Raw genomic sequence first — 20,016 nt, 5'->3', positions numbered from 1 at the left:
ATATATGTATCCCCTTAACTAGCCAATACACTTGCTGTGAAGGTATGGAAACAGCTTGCATCTCTATTGGAACTCTGTGAATCTCCCTTAGGGAATCAATTTCACACTGTTACAAAAGGGATGAGTCAGGCAATTTAGGAACATAGTGTGTTTTAACACCTGTAACTTTGTCTCTTGCAAAATAAGTTTCCTTTTTTTTAAAACTGGACTTTACACTTGAATTAAATAAAAATCATAGCTATTAGCATAGAACATTTAAAACTCAAAAGGAAGAAGTAATACAGAAGCTTTTCCTCTTCCTAACCCTCAATGGAAAAAGGTGGCATATCTTTGTCCATAGCAATGATTGAGTAATAGTTATAGTTGGACCACCAAAATTCTCTCTCTAGGAGGTGAATTGAACCAAAGGAGGCAGACTGTACCTCACCGTCATATGCATAAAATCAGAATATCAGGATATCCCTGATTATGTCAACGTAGGGTGTCAAAACGCAAGGTTGGTCCTTGTTCTCCTAGCCAAATTGATAAATACAGATAAATATTTGGAAAAATAAACAAGAAACTTCAAATGCCAGTTCTGAACCAGAGAAAAAAGCATTTACTAAAATGTAGACATTTCATCATAAATAAAGATGTAATGTTAATATTTAGCAGAAAAGTACAACTATACCACACTGTGGCTCATGCTTAATCTCTGGTCTATCAGGATACCCAATTTACAGACATTTTATATTGCTATATTTATAATTGTCTTTATATTTCTATTTTTATTGCATTATAAGTCACCTAGTGTCACTCTGGATAGTGAGACGGGCAGAATATAAATTGAATAAATAAATTCTTCTCACAAATACTACTGCCAAGCCAGGTACCACTTATCATGTACCAAGAGATCTGGTTTTCCCCATCTAAGTGCCCTGTCATTTTGACAAAATTAACAGAAAAGGGCATCAATCATGTTCCCATGGACAAAGAGTGAAGTTTAAAAATATGAAGTCTAAAACAGAAAAAAAAAGGTCTACAACCAGACTACAAAATGAAAGATTACATTTTAACAGCTTTGCGTTGTCATGTTCACCTTCTATGCTAATTAATTCTTTTTTTCCCCTGATTTCAAATTTTAACTGGCTCTTCTGTGACTGACCTCTTCTGCAACATTTGCAGCCTAAACTCCCATTCCTCTCTAAATAAATGTAAACACAGATGTGGACATCATTAGCTATGTTTATTGGCAAAAATGCACAAGGGCCTAAGATTTGTACTAAAACACATGACGGGAAAAATTTCAGACATAGTACTTACGTTAATTACTCACAGTGTACTATTCAACTATATGACATTTTGTGTTCAACCTTTAATTAGGAAAACTGTGAATGAATGTACCTAGCTTAAACTCACCATGACATCCTTTATGGCAAAAAGCCAATCTGAGCTGTAGTGGCAGGTAAATTCCATTGCATTAATAACACATTTTACCAGAATATCTTCAAGCATCTTGAAGTATTTCAAAAATAATGAGAGAAATAAAGTACCTGGTAGAAAACTCTTAAATCTCATACATTCGAATTCACACACCACTTAAACCATTGCCCTTGCAGTTAGACTGGCTTCATTTCATTAAAAAGCAATTCTTATGTTCAGACTGGAAAAAATTGGTAGACTGCAGCAATAGTTTTATATACCCTTGTAGCTATGAATTGTGATCCCAGCCTCAATTACAGTTGGTTAGTAAATTTAGAGGACACTGCGTTGTCAGTAGACGGAGGGTTACAGCACTAGGGATTGAAAATCACCAGGAAGCCAAAGAAAACTGTCCATCCAACAGCAATTAGTTTAAACTGTTTGCTATTTCTTACTCCGGCAAGTGTGATCCTTTGCATAATATAAGGTTATTGCATGGTACACCTGAAAGAGACTTATTGCAAAGTTAAATGGGAATAGTGGTTTTTAAAATCCTGTACGCTCATTAAAAATACAAATTAAAACCTTCCTGTCATGCCAGCTGGAACTGATGCACGATTATCATACTGTTAAAAAGCATCACAAAATTAGCCATACATTTGTATAAATGATTAAATATGAGAAGAGTATTTATAGAAATTATTGCCCCTCACTTTGAAGGGTAGGCAGGGTTGCATATCTGTGATCATTTTCAAGGAAGATCTATTCATTGCTCCTATAAGATGCATGTGCTATCACTGAAGCACTGCTCCTACTAAATGCATTTCCACTATTTTTAATGCACCTTAAATAATTAGTGCTGAATCTTTTTTTAATATACTCTCATGAATTAGATCCCTATCATCTTTTTCCTGCTCTGCTGCATGCCAATTCATTGGAAAAGTAGTGGAACTTAGCAGTTCTTCTCTTTGCCAGTACTAAAGAATGAAAAAATACAAATTAAAAAACCAAACAGTATAGAAGTCCAAACTACTCCCTCATGTAGATTTAATTTAGAAATATTTACCTTTAATTTAAACTTGGAGTCCTAAAACTTTCCAGACTTACAAATGCTTCTAGTTTTCTCTCCATCCATTAAGACCGAGAAAGACATACTTCAAGAATCTTTCTAACCCACTGGAAGCTTCAGCCAACGATACTCACCAGGCGATTTGCAAGGGAGATGGTATTTGCAGTGGCTTCTGCATCTTGCTGACATTTCAGCTTCTCCACAGTGGCCTTCTCAAATTTGGCTGTCAGCCTTGCCAGGTTTTCATTAAGGTGCTACAATTGGGGGTGTAGGGGAAAGGAGGAAGCCATATCACAGCATAAATATCAAAAAACAATACAATCTCAATATACACACCAACACATTGTAGCCCATGATTTAAAAGGCACTGGAATTTTTGCTCAAGAGGACACAGGTGATTTAAAAAGTGAATAATTTCATTATTGATAAAATAAGTCAACCAAGTGAATTCACTTTATGTGGAAGAGTGACACAGTTAGCCTAAAAGGCCATTCAGTTGTGAACACATTTAAAACCTCAATGTATTAAACTTTTACAGAAGACAGCTAGCATTTATCTGCACTGACAGGTTGTCCCGTCATAAGTATGGGCCATCAACTATTTCTAGAGGACAAGAGCAGATAACATTGTCCTCAACTTGCTCCCTGCCCACCAAGAATGTGACTTCTGCCAGTGTTTTCTTATTCTGCATTTGAAATAGTGTTTGTTGGTTTTGGCCAGCTCAAATGTAGCTGTCCAGTTTCCCTTCTCACGAATGGAATGAAGGCGAATATACATGTCCTGCTGCAGGATCCAATCTGGGTCGGTCACTGGAATCAGAGGATTAGTCTTCCGAGCTTTCAGACTCGTGCTGGAGCCCATCCTCAGGGAATTTCTCTCTAGCAGAGTGTTTCCCTTCTGATATTAATTTTCTTCTAGGCAAACATCTATACTTTGCACAAGACAGCACTGTCCTTCATCTTAGTTGCTCAGTTCCCCTCAATAAGGACTGCTGCAGCTTCTGCCATAGGCCTTTCCTAGTAGCACAGTAGTTATAACATTTGATTGACATGCATAATTGCTCTCATTTGAAATCCAGCAGAAACATTTTTATTACTTCCCCCCTCCCCTTTCTTTGAACTATCTACTTTTCTCCTGGGATTTTTTGTGTTTGTTTGCTTGGGTATTGTTTTATTTATTTATTTATTTATTTATTTATTATTATTTTTATTATTTTGTTTTTGTTTTTGTTTTTTTGGTATTTATTTTTATTAAGTCCATCTATGTACTGGTTCATCATTTTTCCTTCCACCTCAAATAAAAGGGTTCACCTCTGTTCCCAAACACTCCAAATGAGTAAGTAAAACTCCTCTACCTCAACTGATTGGAAAAGTGATTGAGCAGTACACCAGGACACCTATTTAAACAATAGCACAGGTAGTCGTTGCTTACCAGCTGACTTGCACAGTGACTATTCAAAGCTATGATGGTGCCAAATAAAAAAAAATAACTTTGCAAAAAACCCATTAGTGAAATTCTACCTGCCCTGAAAATATAATCACTAACACTAAACACTAATGCTACAGCAGACCTTACTGAGGCACTGTTGGGAAAAAGAAAATTGTATCCTAAAGTTGGCTGCTGTGCCTGCTTTTAGATGCCTTTTGATACTTCATCTTTATGTGTATATTTTTAATGTAACTTTGCATACTTTTAGCTGTACATACACATTTATAAATTTATGCATGTCCAATAAGAATTGACCATAAGGAGAAAGTGAGAAGCAATTGTTTCCTGGCATGGACGACTGGGGGGAGCACAGCAGCAGGAAAACTTCACTATGGGGGCCAGAGTTGCTGGACTGAACATCTGGCAACTTGTTGCCAAAATGTCCCGATCAGACAGAATTTTCTTCAACTACTTTATAGAGTCCGGCGACCATCCAGGTGGACATCAGGTGCTGTTTTGGGGATATGTTTCATCTCTTTAACTACCATTCACCGGTATGCATTCAACAAAGCTTACTTTGCCTTTTTTTCTATTTTTAACTTCATAATATTTCTACCTCCGTTTCTATTGGGTTAAATAAAAGGGAATTGGGGACATCTTATAGCTTCAATAGCTGTAGAGAAATAAAATATTGGCAGGCGTAGCTTGTTAAGTTACATTTTCCTTTGCATCTTGTACTGATTTCTGGCCATTGATATAAAATTCCAGGCCTAAAAGTGCATGTATCAATACCGTTTATGGCCTGAGTGAGCAAAACTGCTCATGGGAGTTATTTAGAAAGCCAAGCGGAAAGGCTCATGCAAAAATGGCTCTATTAGCTTTATTTCAGTGGCTGAGAAATAACTTTCACAATTGGACTCCCAATCTCTATCGCTCTAATTGATCGTTTTTGCCACTTCACTGTAAAACAAAAGCAGAGTGTTCCCAAGTTTTTTTTTTACTTCTGTGATAAAAGAAGTTAACAATTGATTTTTATCAGCATTCACACCAGTAGCTTAAAGTTAAGTGCCTCTAAATCATTTTAATACTGCTTGAACAATACTTGAGAAATAAACCTGAATTTGAAAAGGGTACCTAATTTGTTAGTAGCATTTGGAATGACTAGACATATGAACAGAATTGTTCCTAAAATCCCAAGCTACAATTTCTGTAAATTAAATGGTCTTCTTCCCTCCCTCCCGCATACCATTTAAATTAGCTCTGTCTTAAAACTTGAAGAAATGTCTGGTTTCTTCAAGCAGGAACTTTATTTGTGAAAGAGGTACTTTTGCACCCCATGAAGGGACTTGTGTTCTTATACAAATGATGGTCTCTCCCTAACCTTTCCTTGGTACCCCATCCCATTCCCAGCAGCTGCTTCAGAGGGAATTCTAATCTCCTGCACCAGATTTGGGAATTTGAATGGAAGATTCAGTTGAGGGGGAGGGGGGAGGAGGATCTGTTCTACCAAGGACTTCAATTTTGTTGAAATTCAGCCACAAATGCTTTGCTCAGCCTACTTGACAAGTAAATAGCCTAGTAGACAGCCTACTATCACATATAATAGGGACGGGTATATTGGTTTCAGTCTGTCATGCAATTCTTAAAGTCACTAAGTCTATGTTTATATGTTTATAATACATAGACTTAATTTTTTTTTTAAAGTATTTTTTTAAAAAAAGTAAAGTGCAAATGATAGAGTCCCACTCACAAAGCTAACAAAAGTAGTAACAAACTCTGTGAAAATATTTAATGATTTCCCCTTCTCTAACATACATCTTAACTACAAATACTATAGTAATAATTTCCAAAAAACTTACAGCAAAACCTTAAGTATCATTAAATAATCAATCGCCTAGACTTGGGATCGCTCACCAAATTGCTCTTCATGCTACAACTTACATAGTGATTACTGCACAATAATTTTAAAAAATAAATATTATTTTTTAAAATTACTACAGGTATCACCCCGTTTTAAAATAAGCCATGATACTCTCTTTAGGCAAAATGCAGGATGATTTCCTATAGTGGCTACTTATGCAAAAAGCCCATGTTTGAGGCGCTAGAGTGTAACTGATGCCAAGAATTTCAAGGGGCAATGCTGATTTCAATTTGTTTCCCAGGATGCTTTTTTGCATTCAGACTTACTGCAATTTTGGCCTTGATATTAGCCAGCTTTTCCTGGGCATTAGCAAGCTCAGCATTGGCTTTGTGGAGAGCCTGACGCTTGGGCTCGACATCACAGTACACATTGTAAAAGCGCACAATGTTGATGACCCAAGAGCAGAGCCCAGCAGCTGCATAGGACTTGGATGCCACCAGTTCTGGGCTGAAGGTTGTATCCTGAAGATAAGGTTGCAAGGCTCGAAGGCTGTTCTCATGTATATTCTCTTTGTTGAAGTGAATCAAAGAGTCTAGGAAGCTGTCAACCTTGTTCATGGCCATCTTAGCTGCTTTCCAGCTCCTGTCCTTGGGGACCTTACCACCTGAAGCCATGAGTACCATCACGGCGGCAGTAACATTGCTGACAGCAGGCGGTGGCGATGCAAATGTCTTCAGTTCCGTCAGATTGGTCTGAAAGGGATAAGAAAAGGACCAAGCCTGTAAGATGAAAATGAATGGCTTTTTTTTTTTACTTTTCTGGTAATGGAGTAACCTCTAGAGCTATTAATCAGAGAGAGAAGCTTTGAAGCCTGGAATGGCACTCTGAATTTTAAATATTATGACTCATGCTTTGTAAAGCAATGAATCCCTCTAGTGGCTTGGGGCCATTACCTGCTTGTTAAGCGTGAGAACCAATCACATTTCTTTGGCATTTCAGCCAAGTTGCAGGACACTGAAAAAGCCCAATTAGATTTCAGATTTACATGATATGGAAAAATAAGCATAATCAGGAAAAGATCAGTCTGGCCTGAAATCGACAATGTATGTCTGCAGCTGCAGGAGGAGTTTAAACATGGATGTTAATTGAAAATTGAAAATTCTCAGAGAAATGAATCATCATCAATTTCTCATGAATCTTCAGCCAGCATCCGTTAAAGTGATTTGGGTCATAAAACACCATTACACTGTATCTGCAATCATACTGGGAATAACTCATCAACAGCAACAAACCACATAGTGAAGCTGTCTCATGCCGCTTACCTAGTACTTTTGAGAGGAAAAAAATAATCATTGCTTACTGACCCAGTCACTGATCACAACTAGGATCCTTATATGAATGCAGATACCACATGGCAAGATAACAGAATATTACTATGTCATGCTATGACTTCCGAATCCATCTTCATACAATCAAGTGGGATATTATGATTTGATGAACTCAAAAGTATCTTAGGGTTTCCTTATAAAATGTTTTTGACAAACTAGTTTATATGAGGGGAATGCTGCCTGGATATTGAGGAACTTCTTTCTCCATGAGTGGCCAAGGCAAAATATCCCTGATTTCAATAAGAGGCAATGAAGCTTAGTCCTTCTGGTGAAATCTATAACAATTAAGTATATTCAAACACACTAAGTTCTCAAGTCCTTTGTAAAGTCTTTTCTTACTGAAGTTGTGTGCTTAGTTTCTTCCATTGCAGAACAAACTTTTGGCATATCATGTATTCAAATACATATGTGGCACTGAAACCTTCTCAGAGCTGCATCATGCAACACACTAAGAAAGAAGCCATTGTAAAAACTCTAATTTTATGTCCATATCATGCAGTTGGTTCCTTATTTTCATTAGCTCCAGTCAAGCTATTAAAAAGAGCTTATCATTTCAATATCAGAATATGACACATAGTGTTTCCCTACAGCATGGCTTTTCAACCAGTGGTACGGGTACCACCTGTGGTACATTGGCACCTGGCAGGTGGTACCCGACCATCCTAGAAAAGTGGTAGCAGGGGAGGGGAATGAGCTGAACCAGTGGCAGCACTGCACAAGCCTGAGCGAGAGGTGGCTGAAGCTGCAGGGCTGTCAGGGCTCAGCAGAAGCACCAGGATCAGCGCTTCTTCGGGGCTGTCAGGGCTCAGTGGAAGCACCAGGATCAGCACCAGGCTCCAGCTGGAGCTTGGCGCTGATCCTGGCACTTTTGCTGAGCCCAGAAGAAGCGCTGATCAGCTGGAATGTTGCAGCATCTCCAGGGTCTTGTGATTTACAGTCAGATGCTTGGCAACTGATTCATATTTATGATGGTCACAGTGTCCCAGGGTCATGTGAAGTGACTAAAACCTACTGCAACCACCCAGCAGACGGGGGGAATAAAAACCAAACACCCTCACCCCACCCCCACTCCCAATCCTCAACAGAAATGCTCACAACAATGAAAACCTCAGACAGGAGGAAGAGTGCCGCTGGGTGGGCAGGCAGGTGTCTTGCTCAGCTGTGGCTTGGGGGGCACTTTTTTCAGTGCCATTGTAACTTTGAACAGTTACTAAGCAAACTGTTGTAAGTCAAGGACTACCTGTACTTCATCACTTTTTTCATTTTTTTTGTGGGTCATCAAGTTTTTGACATCTTGCTAGGCAACTGGTGGTACTCGGATATTGCCATATCCTAAAAGTGGTACAATGGGTGAAAAGGTTGAAAAGCCCTGCCCTAAAACAATTAAAAAGAAACATTCAACTAGAAATGGCTCATGTAAGACCTCTTCTGTCACACAATGACAAATTCCAAATCAGAATCCTACCCACCACCCATCATGGGACTGACATCCAGAGTTTGCTAAATAGCAAAACTTAAGCGCATATAGATTTTTAAAGCCAATGGAGGCATTAGTATGGACCAGCTATTTTGTACAAAGAGCTATCCCATTAAACCAAGAAGAAATGCATATAACATGCTGCCATCCAGCAGACATAAGAACCTTGGCAAAGCAAATAACACACTACAGAAGGATTCTTATTCTGATGATCAATGGACATTGACAAAGAACATTTGTAAAACAAAAACCCAAAACACTTTTTTATGAAATCCATAAAAAACTGCTTCGGACCTGAGTGCCTGGGTAGGTTGTTAAAGAGACTAGAAGGAAATCAAAGTCATAGAATTAGAAGAAGCCACTGAAGCACTGAAGTCTATCCTATCTCTGTCTATTTAATTCCTATTTTTTAAATACAGTATATCATTTGACTCAAATTTCTTCCTGCTTTTTTCAGGCCATTTTACTAACTTACCAAGGTTTATTTCTGTCTTCTAGGATATCAGCTATCCAACACTACCTAGTGTCATCTACAAATTTGATAATTATTTCCTGCACCTCTTTCATCCAAGTCATTAACAGAATTGTGTAGAAGAGCAAAAGACCCAGAATTGAATCTCAGTGCCTCCCATTGGTTTGATGAAGAACCTTTAGTGCAGTGGTTCTCAACCTTTTTAATGCCACAACCCCCAACTGGGTCGTAAGTCGAGAACTACTCAACCGGTCGTAAGTCAAGGACTACTCAACTGGTGCAGCACCAGTTTGCAGAATGGGACTTTTGGCGAGCTCAGCAGGGCAGAGACAGCCTGGACAATTCCTATTGGCTTTTGAAAGCCAATAGAATTAGACTCTATTCAAGAATAGAGTCTATTCTATTGGCTTTCAAAAGCCAATAGAATAAAAGGGAGTAGCACAGCTAAGAAAAAAGGGGGGGGGAAATGGCGGACTGCATTGTTTGGTGACCCCCGTGAAACGGTCGTTCGACCCCAAATGGGGTCCCGACCCACAGGTTGAGAACCACTGCTTTAGTGAGCATACTTTGACTACAGTTTTCAAGTTATATATCAATTTCATAGTGCATCCATCCACACTTAACTGTTTTGCTAATCAAAAGCTGAAGATGTCAAATGGATAGTACCCATACAGCCAGCTGAAGAATATAACAATTCCCATTCTGAACTTGCTTGCTTACTTGCTGGATTCATTTGTCTGTTTAGTTATTTTACATTATTAATAACCTATCCCAATGCTAATAGAATCTGGGTAAGAACTGTAGACAGTCATACATATCTGAATAGTATGGCTACTACAAGATACTGATTTATAATAATCTGGACAATCAGCAAGATATTGATCTCACTATAAGCCTGGAGGCTATTGCACTGATTGGTTAGGGTCAATGTGAGCATAAATCCTTCTCACCTCATCAGCAATTTTCAATTTTAAAAAACCTGAGTGAACTTTTAATAGAGTAATAATATAAGCAGCGCATTGAACAAGGTTTAAAATGGAAGACAATTCACCCAACGTCCATCATACTCAGCCAGATTGCTAAATATTCATGAATCCGAAGTCTCAGTATATCTAGAGCACACCATGGTGGAGAAGCCAGTTTAGGTAAATCCATTGCCCAAGGATTTGTCTAAATTATTTTAAACAATTATGATCGAGCATTGGACCCGAGCTCTGATATTTTATCCAACTCATGTGGATCTCTGGGTGATCTTGGATTAATCCATTTCAGTTCTTTGTCAATAAAATGAATAATAATGAAAAATACATTGAAACAGAAAATAATAGTATCTATCAGGAAAACACATGTAAACATTTAGATGTTTTAAAAAGCAGGTTAGAGGAACAATATTTCAAGTGAAAAGTAGGCTGCTAGTTCAGGCTGTTGGATGCATCATTTCTCACCCATCAAATTGTTCGTTCAAGGAGCAGAATAGAGGAAGGAACGCTTTGTATCTAATTTCCTTCTCTATTCTTTTCTATTCTCTATTCTCTGTTCTGCTATTTCTCTGTATATAAAATATTTAAATGTGGAATAAACAAAAACCACTCCTTTGGGACTGTCCATGCTGATTTCCCACATTATTGTTTTCAATGGTTCTGGAAAGTTCTGTGCCTTTTGATATATAAATATACATTGCTTGCTGATCATCTCTTGCTTGCTCGCTTATTCTCTCTCTCTCTCTCTCCTATTCTAATGTTTTCCTGATGTTTAATAAATAAAAATCAAGTTATAGTTTTGCTACCTGAAATAAGTGGAATCTATGCCTTCTCTGATCTGGATATAGGGATCTAGAAATCACTAGAAGTAGAAATTTTGCAATTTTCCAAAACAGACAATAGCACACAATCAAGACTGAATAAAGCACTTTACAGTGGGTGAAATCAATGCTCACCCAGAATTTTGTTGTACATTGACTGAAATCTGTGAGAAATAAAGATGCCCTCCATTCAGATCCAGCTGCAGTGGGTATTCATTTAGTTTTCAAATGGCTGCATGCTTAAAATTTACAGACATGTGTGAAGAACCATCTATTGTACAAAACTATAAATGGATGCCACACTGCAATATGAAAGGCTCTTTCTGTGATACAGCTGTTGCATACTGCAGCTGGTACCAAAAGGTGTTGCTGTATACATTCATAATGTTAATCCACCTGGATAATAGATTAACAAAATCAGAAATACAGCAAACTGCTGTCTTTGTGGTCTTAACACAGATGTCACTGTTCCTTGCTAGAAAATAAATGAAAGTGTTTCAGCTCCAGGTAGATTCCACTGTCAAATAAATCACCCAAACTTTTGTTTGAGAGTGGCATTACCAGAAAGATTTAGCTGAGATACATTTCAACACTTTGTATTTGTAACCATTTTCCACCCACACATCTCTGTTTCAGGCAGAGGAGTGATTTAACAATTCTGCTCAAATGGCTTTCACTGTGGGACTTCCTATACTCACCAGAGATGATAGACATAGAGCTCCACAGAATTACTGATTCAAGCCCGGGATTTTGGAGACTGCTGCCATTGCTTGGTTCATCCCACATTGACCACTTCTGAAAGTTGTAGGACTTGGAGCATCCTCTGAAACCTCTTTCATCCACAGGTCAATCAGAAAATCCTTGGATGCCCATGAAGACAGCAGGTTTCTCTCACCTTTGAACTTGGAGGTAGCACTGATAGCTTTACCTACCACAAACGTGCCCATCCTCCTTTAAAACCTCTTGAAGGACAATTCATCTGCAACATTTCAAGCTGTTGCAGGTACAGGAAAGATGAAAATCTCTGCCCTTTTGGGCTTACATCTATGTGCAACACCTATGACCTAAAGAGAGAAGAAATGGGACTTGCTTTGATGCCACAATGCTGCTATCATCACCCTGGCTTTTCTTGTCCCTCCACACCAGATGCCACTGTAGCTGACTGAGATGTGAATTTGCATTCATTACCTTTCCTAAATCAGATATCATGAAGCTAAAAAGATTTACATCCCACTCCTTTAATTATATGAAGCATCATTGCTTTGTATTTTGTTTCTCTGATAATTCTCTGTTGCTTCTGTCTTCTGAAATACAAATAAAGCTAGGCCTGGATAGAGCTTTTCCAATGGTTGGTTTGATGCTGCAGTGCCCATTCAGAAGTGTAGGATTTTATATTGGGGGGGGGGAGGAGAAGGAGGAGGAACTGCATTTTGTACTAATGTTTTTTTGGAAATTCAAGTTCCAGCTAGGAAACTAGGAGATATTAAAGTAATTTAAGATGTAACATGTGCAAGGTGCTTTTCCGTAGATCACACAAGCTAAAGGGGCTGGATTGTTATCTTTCCAGTGAACAAGCAAAAATAATCTCACAAAGAGGAAACAAGATCCTAGAAATACATAATTAGCTATGCGAATATTATTGTTAAAAAAACTCTTGTGTTCCAGACAAAGGCCTACACTACCTTCATAAAGGACTCCAGAGAAGTGACTGGATAAAGTACATCTTATAAAAACCAAACAGGGAAAATGCTTGGCAGGCAGCTTGCCATTCTCATCAGGGTGGGATCAGACTATAATAAGAGGGAGAGGTCAGCAAAATCCCAGAAACAAATAAGCAGTCAAGTATTGGGGCCAAGAAAACAGAACATGAAGGCCTCATCAGGGACCAGACTTTTGCACCTACAATCGAGGTGGCAGTTGGTGGAATTCAGGTGTTCCTATACTAACCCACAGAGTAGAAATAGAGTAAACAGGTAGAACTAGAAATCCTAATCTGAGAAGACAAATACGAACCCAGATGTGATGTTCATGATCGGCACATAACAATAGAAGGCTACAGGAACAATTCTAAAAGAAAAGAGGAGGGGCGTTGCACTGTATGTAAAGAAAAACATCCTTGTTCAGAAATATGTCAGTCAGAGCATGGTAAGTATTTAGGTTAGAATAAAAGGAGAGGGGGGAGAAAGGCAATGCCATTGTGAGAATTTATTATAGACCACCTGGGCAGGCAGAAGAACAGATGAGGTCTTTCTGCATCAGTTGGCCAATCTTTCAAAAAGGCATGCAATAGTGCTAATGGGAGGTTCAGTTATCCTGACATCTGCTGGGGATTTGCCAACAAATTATTCTCTCTCCTGATAACAACTTCATTTGTCAGAAGGTGGAAGCAGGAACAAAGGGTTCTGCTACCCTGAATCAACAGGGAAGAATTGGGTGAAGAAGTGAATGTGACTGCCACCCTGTGGGAAAGTATTCACGTTATCCTCAAAGTTGTGGCATCAGATTGGAGGAGAAATTGAAGAGAGTCAGATCTGCATATTGGATATTAGAACAGCAAATTCTGAAAACTTGGAGGGAAGCTATTTCAAATCCAGCTGCTTCAAATCCTGAAGGAGAAAAGTATCTAGGAAAAAGCGGACATTCTAAGAAATCAGATACTGAAGATGCCATTGTAAACAATTCGTCTAAGAAGAAGAAAAATGAGAAAAATATAATAAGGCCAAAGTTGATACATGCAGAACTCTCTAAAAACATTGGGGGAAAAGGGGGGGGAGGCTTGCCTAGGAAATGGAAAAAGCATATCAAATAAAGAACATAAGATAATTTCCGAAGCCAGTAGAAATTTTGTAAAAAATGTTACAGCTCAGAATGAGCTGAGATTTTCAGGAGATGTCAAAGATAATAAAAAAAGAAATAATTTGAGTCTGTTAGAAATAATAAATCAAAGTGGAGAAGCTGCAATGGGGATGGTGAAAAGCAAGAACTTCTTAATTGCTCTTCTGTGTCTGTCTTCCCTCAGAAAGGAGCCCTTGTAGCAGATATTTTGTACTATTGCTGTGACTACTTTTGGACCTTAATTTTAAGTGTCCCTATTCTACAATCTGTTTTTTAAAACACTGACCTGGGCCTCAGTTTTTGTAACTCAGTCCTACATTTATGCTTAATGACAGTCCTTTTGGTGGTCAGAAAATCCACGATGCCCTGGTTTGGTTTGGTTTGGTTTGGTTTGTGAGTTCCTGCTTAGTGGATGCCTTTCTATAATCTGGGGCTGGCCAAGTTTCCTGACATTTCAATTAAATTTGCTAGAGAGGATTTATGTTTGTTTTTTCCTTTAATACCATTCAGCTACGAATAAATAAACATGAGGGCTGAAAATTATGGAGTTCTGATCCCCTTATCAAAAAGGCATCTGCAACAGTGGTGAATATCTGTAGCTCGGGTATAGGGTGAGGGTGAAGGTTTGTTCTTCAGGCTTGTGGGTTGGTTTCCAAATGTTTCATTACCAGGCTAGGTAACGTCTTCAGTAACATTTAGGGGATATCTGTGTCAGTGCTATTCTATTTATAAGGGCTTCAGGTATGGGTGTGTCAAGTGAGGGTCTTGTGATGAGTCATTAGAGAGAGGCTTGTGATGGATCTTGTGGCGGGGAGGTTACTTCAGGTATCTCCCTGGATAGAAGCAACAGTATACCTGTCCTAGAATATCTAGCAGGCATTGTCTTCTTGATTTTATCTTGAACTTCCAAGATCATCATCCAGATGTCCAATATGAGCCTAAAAAGAACTTAAGCTGAAATCAGCCAATAATTCTATCAGTCCAAAAACATTTTGATATTTGGCATTAATTTTTTAGCCAAGAAAGTATCTGCGGGGGAGGGTATAGATTCCCATATAGCAGCAGGGTACCAAAGCTAGTTGAGAATATGAGCTGGGCAATCTTTAAAAAAAACTGTTATACATTAACAAGAAAGTATTCCACACAGGTAGCAGTTGATGCCATTAGTTATGATTAAATTTATTAGATAGCAGTACAACTGCATGCTAAGCAATTGAGAGCTAAGTCCAAGCAATCTATTTCATTACCTCCTCCCCTTCTCCTTTTCTGACAACCTGTATTTTTCATTACTTTTAGTTAAAAAGCAATGCTGATACTGTCCCCTGGCACTGCTTCATTAAAAAGCACAGGGCTACTAGATCTGGATTACTGATTGAAACTTATGAATAAACACACATCCACAGCCAATCATTCATGTCAATTGACGGGCTAAACTCTCGGATGCAGGTGAGAAGGAGCATGTGGCATTTACTGTCTGCAAATCCTGCCATCTTCGTCTCCAGGGAAGCTTCAGGCTTCCCATTAATCTTGCCTTAATGAGATGTTGTTACAGCAGCAAATGGAAAAGTGCCCCTGTTTCATACTTCTGCTTAGTTGCCACCTCTTTTTGTTTGTGTATTTGTTTCTCAGCTGCTTGGGTTTTCAGGGAGGGGTAGTTTAGCCGGCTCATAGCACAATCAAGGAACAATTCAGCTGATGAACAACTAATGGAATATGAATATTGGCTTAAGGAACTTCCCCACACCAGCCCTATTAAGACTACTATAAAGTAGCAATTTTCAAATCACCTCCTCTTCCTATTGTTGGCTGAAGTCGTTCACTGATATGAAATTATCCCCAAATCACCTTTGCAATAATATCTGCAACATTTTTCCAAACTGACTCCCTGAATAGGAGCCAGGTTTTAAAGCAAGATCCATTTGATGGTTTAGTTTTGGGAAGTTATCTAGATCAGGGGTCCTCAACCCCCGGGCTGGACCATGGAAGTGGCAGCTGAGCGCACACGTGCAGTTCCACTTACGTGCACAGCAGGTGGGTGAGCGTGCACAGATCCATTTGTGCAAGCAGCATGCATGTGTGCCCACCTCTTGCACAAATGGAGCTGTGTGCGCATGCAGCCAGCACTCATCCAGAACCATCCCCTCTCTTCCCCCTCCCTCCCCCCGCTGGTCTGTAAAGCTGGAAAGGTTGAAGAGCGCAGATCTAGATTATTCCAATTTCTACAATGAGTTGTCTCTGTACATGTCCGCTAGATTACTTTAAACTAGTGATTTTTCAGCTGTGGTTTACAGAAATCTCCCAAGTGGCCCACAGTTAGCTATCTAAAACCCTGCTCAGTCACTCAGCATTCCTGTTCCTGTTTACCCTTCCCATTCATCCCTTTGCCACTCAATTCCTTTGATGTCTTATAGCTTCTCCAGAGTGATAGCACACAACTTCCATTTCTAACAAGAGTTCACTTTCGGTGGAGTTTGCAGACTGCAGTCCTCAATCATGTATCATGCCTATCACTGCCTGGAGCTCATGAGTCAGTCTTGCTAACAGGAAGGCGAAGTAGGAGGCTGCAACTCTGCCCCACTGCCTGCTTTCTGCAAAGTAAAGGTCACAGTAGCTTTCTGTGCTTTACAGAATTATTTCTTATGTTCACTGAGTTCATTTTCCAGTTGCTTATCATGCTAAGTTCTCTTTATCGATTCACGAAAATGAATCATTGGTTAAAAATAGGTTCGCTTAAGTGTATCATGTCAAGCTGAGTAGTAAAACTCATAAAACCGATCATGGTGAATGGGTCCTTAGTTCAAGACTATGGATCCATGTAGAGCTTTTCAATGTGGAATTACGATGTTTCATTGACAATTCGCAAGGTATGAATGGGGAACATAATCAACATCTTTAAAAAAATGGGATTTCATTGGGATGGAGAAACATTCACCTCTAGCTCTGTGCATTTTATGTTATGAAAATTTGCAAAGGATGCTGTTAACCAAAAGATTGCTGCTACTAGATGTCATAAAGTGCATAAACTATTCAAATGCATATTGAGAAATCCAGATTTAAAAGTTAACTCCCTGAACATAAAGAATTAGGATTACAGATAGTCCTCGACTTCATTCATTTAGCAACCGTTTGAAGTTACAACAGCACTGAAAAAAGGGACTTAAACAGTTGGACCTGATATACTTAAGACCATCCTAGCATCCCCATGGATGCTAGGTCACATCATCAAAATGCGAGTGCTCGGCAACCATCCTGTATTTATGTCAGTTGCAACATCCTGTGATTGCCACTTGCAACCTTCCCAGTTGGCTTTCAACAAGCAAAATCGATAGGGAAAGCTGGATTTGTTTAATGGCTGTGTAATTCTCTCAACAACTGCACTTATTCGTTTAACAGCCATGGCAAAAAAAAAAAAAAAGTTGTGAAATCAGGCACAACTCACTTATCAAGCATATTGTTTAGCAACAAAAACTGTGACTGTAAGTTGAGGACTAACTGTATGGGAAACCAAAGCAGCTTTTTCTGAACTAAGGCTGAATTCATAAATAAACAATAAAGAGAGGCAGTTCTCTTCTTCATGCTTTCTTTTACATCAATTAGTGAAGGAAAACATGCAATATGAATGCATGGCTCTCCCCGTATATGAGTGCAGACACTAGGAAACATTACTCCACCCTCGTCAAGTACCCTATTCAATGTGTTGAGGGCTTGCTGGGCAGCGGCAAGGGCAGGTTCAGCTTGTGTCAAATCTTTCTCACAATCCTTCTGTTTCTGCTGGACCTCCTCGGTAATCAAGGCCACCTTCTGCTCTTCCTCATCAGCAATAGCCTTCTCCTTACTGACTTTCTCTGTCTCTGTGCCCACCACCTGAATCAGCTGGTCGGCATCTTCATTCTTTTGCTTCAGCTCTACCTCCTGAGCTGCCAGTTTGGCTTTCAGGTCATCTACCTGGAGGAAAAGTGAAGGAGAGCCATTCAGAAACCTTTACACACACAAAGGATGCAAGATGCAAATTAAAAAACATAGATGCTTTCTAAAACCAACAGAAGCAAATACAATAATGCATTATAATACTATAAAGGTAACTTATAAAATACTAAGGAATCTTAGTACTTTAACAGATTAAACAGGATTAGAAGAGTACTTTGTGATTTAAAAAAAATGAAAATGTTTCTTAATACTAAATTGTCATCTCTCTCTCTCTCTCTCTCTCTCTCTCTCTCTCTCTCTCTCTCTCTCTCTCTCTCTCTCTCTCTCGTGTGTGTGTGTGTGTGTGTGTGTGTGTGTGTGTGTGTGTGTGTGTGTAAATGCATATAAATCTTGTTAGAGTCAGTGACTGGTGAAATATAGCAGGGGGATAAAAACCATAAAACAACCTAAAACACATTTTTTTAAAAAACTGAATTGTCCATTAGTGAGGTCCTAACACTTAAAGGAATAGTTTCTGGCATAAAGTAATGGAGGTCAAAAATAATTTACAACTCCTCTAGAGATAGTATGGTTCCTGCCCAACAATAAGAAGCATCCTTCCAACTAGTGATACTACTATTAGTAAGAGGAGTTATAAGGATAGGATGCAAGTTGCTATAGAAAATATCTCTAAGAAATGCATGAGCTTGGAATTTGAAGTTCCTCCAGGGTGGATTTGCTCTGCAAAGGGCTATTAATATACTTCCCCTCCAAGATTGGAAAGGGCAAGGCATTAAAATGACCTAAGAAAAAAGGTTGTTAACGTGCTGGACAGGTAATATTGCATGGATAATTTGTGGTGTGAATGGTTACCTATTTATATATTGCCAGAGTCAGTGACCCAATTCACCCTACTCTACTTGGAAGGCTACGTCAAATGCCTGTTGCCGAGTAGCATCTATGGCTCTTGGAAATCTCTCAGCCATGAGAGCTGCACTTGAGAAGCCTCACTGGCATAAATTTTCCAGGAAGAGGAAAAATTTATCAAATAGGCTCGTAGCACTCAGAGTCACTAAAAAAAAATGAGATTTAAACCAAAAATAAATCAGCATATGCCAGCCTTGGATTCCAGAGAGATCATTCTGGTTTTTAAACTTGAGTGCTACTGTTGGAGACAGCAACGTACTTGTAATAGTGCTTCTAGGAATCTGGACTAGGCAATGTCTAAGGGCTTTAAGTTATTCTAAGAAATTTAGATTTTTTTTACTTGTTATTTACTTATTTTACTTATATCTCAAAGTTATATGGCCACCCATTTCATTCTGGGCAGCTTACAACAAAGCCTAGTACTAAAGCCTACTACAAATCCACAAGGGGTTCTTGGTGCTCTCTGAGCTTTTGTTGTTGTCTTGCAGACCTTCCATTATCCAAACTAGGAAATGTCATCAGCACAAATGAAGAAAGGAGGAAAACCACTGCAAAACAGTACCCCCCACTCCCAATCCATGAAGTTGGCTCAGAAGAGTACCATGGTCAATAGTATCATGACTGAGGGATCCAGGAGGACCAGGACAGGGACACTTAGTCCTCCAGTCACACAAATGTGTCTAATGCCATCTCTGTTCTGTAACTCACAGAAAAAATGTAGAAAGGATGGAGAGAGGGGAGATATATCACCAAGGCAACAAACAGATAAATGTGCCTTAAGTCCACATGAAGGTAAAAAATTATGATAATGTCTTAAGATATACATCCCCTCCCACACACACAATTCACATGAAGATAAAAGGGGAGGCACCTTCAGACTTGCAAGATTCTCTTACTATATACGCCATGCCCATGATATACAGCTTTGCTGAACAGTTAATCTGTTCTCAAGTTCCCTTGTTCCATAGGAGGCATATTTATTCTTTGTTTGGAGGAATGGGATAAGCACTTCGATCAGCAAAACTATGTGGCAGTATTTCATTTATTTAAAGATCTTTGGACAATTGGAAAAAATAAAAGAAGAAACACTTTTTCTTTCCATATTTCTGATACAGCTTATAACTTCAGACTGAATAATGTTGTGATGGCAAATGCGTATACGAATAGAAAGTTTATCAGGGGTTTTAAATATTCTGAGGAGGTATTGAGGTTTTGATTTGTAAGGCTCTACCAAATCCCTGGATCAGGTACACGAAAAGAGAGAATCTACAGTTGCAATCACCTCTCTCTCTTTGTAAGAAGAGATAGAATGTATAAAGAATAGAGAAAATCCTACTTTAAAAAGTTTCACTTTGCTGCAGAGCGTATAGTAAGCTTTAACAACAAAAGGAGGAAGGCCAGCTATTAAAAAATACACAATTCTTCTATTAAGAATGGATGTAAGAAAAGGC

General features: G+C 38.9%; 1 protein-coding gene across 4 annotated transcripts in view; it reads right to left on the bottom strand.

The window, feature by feature from the left end:
- The window catches only part of DNAH9 (dynein axonemal heavy chain 9), a 232,556-nt gene that overhangs the window by 70,765 nt on the left and 141,775 nt on the right, over positions 1-20,016 (bottom strand). For all 4 annotated transcript variants that reach the window (XM_039359504.1, XM_039359501.1, XM_039359502.1 and 1 more), the window contains 3 exons: positions 17,417-17,677; positions 6,086-6,511; positions 2,605-2,724 (listed from right to left, as the gene is read on the bottom strand). In XM_039359504.1, the coding sequence (XP_039215438.1) occupies positions 2,605-2,724; positions 6,086-6,511; positions 17,417-17,677 (807 nt within the window). The remainder of the gene's footprint in view (positions 1-2,604; positions 2,725-6,085; positions 6,512-17,416; positions 17,678-20,016) is intronic.

Source organism: Crotalus tigris, unplaced genomic scaffold (assembly GCF_016545835.1).
Source record: "Crotalus tigris isolate CLP2741 ecotype Arizona unplaced genomic scaffold, ASM1654583v1 scf7180000019078.1875890, whole genome shotgun sequence".
Lineage (NCBI taxonomy): Eukaryota > Metazoa > Chordata > Lepidosauria > Squamata > Viperidae > Crotalus > Crotalus tigris.
The sequence above is the reverse complement of the archived record's forward strand: the minus strand, read 5'-3'. Positions and strand labels throughout refer to the sequence as shown.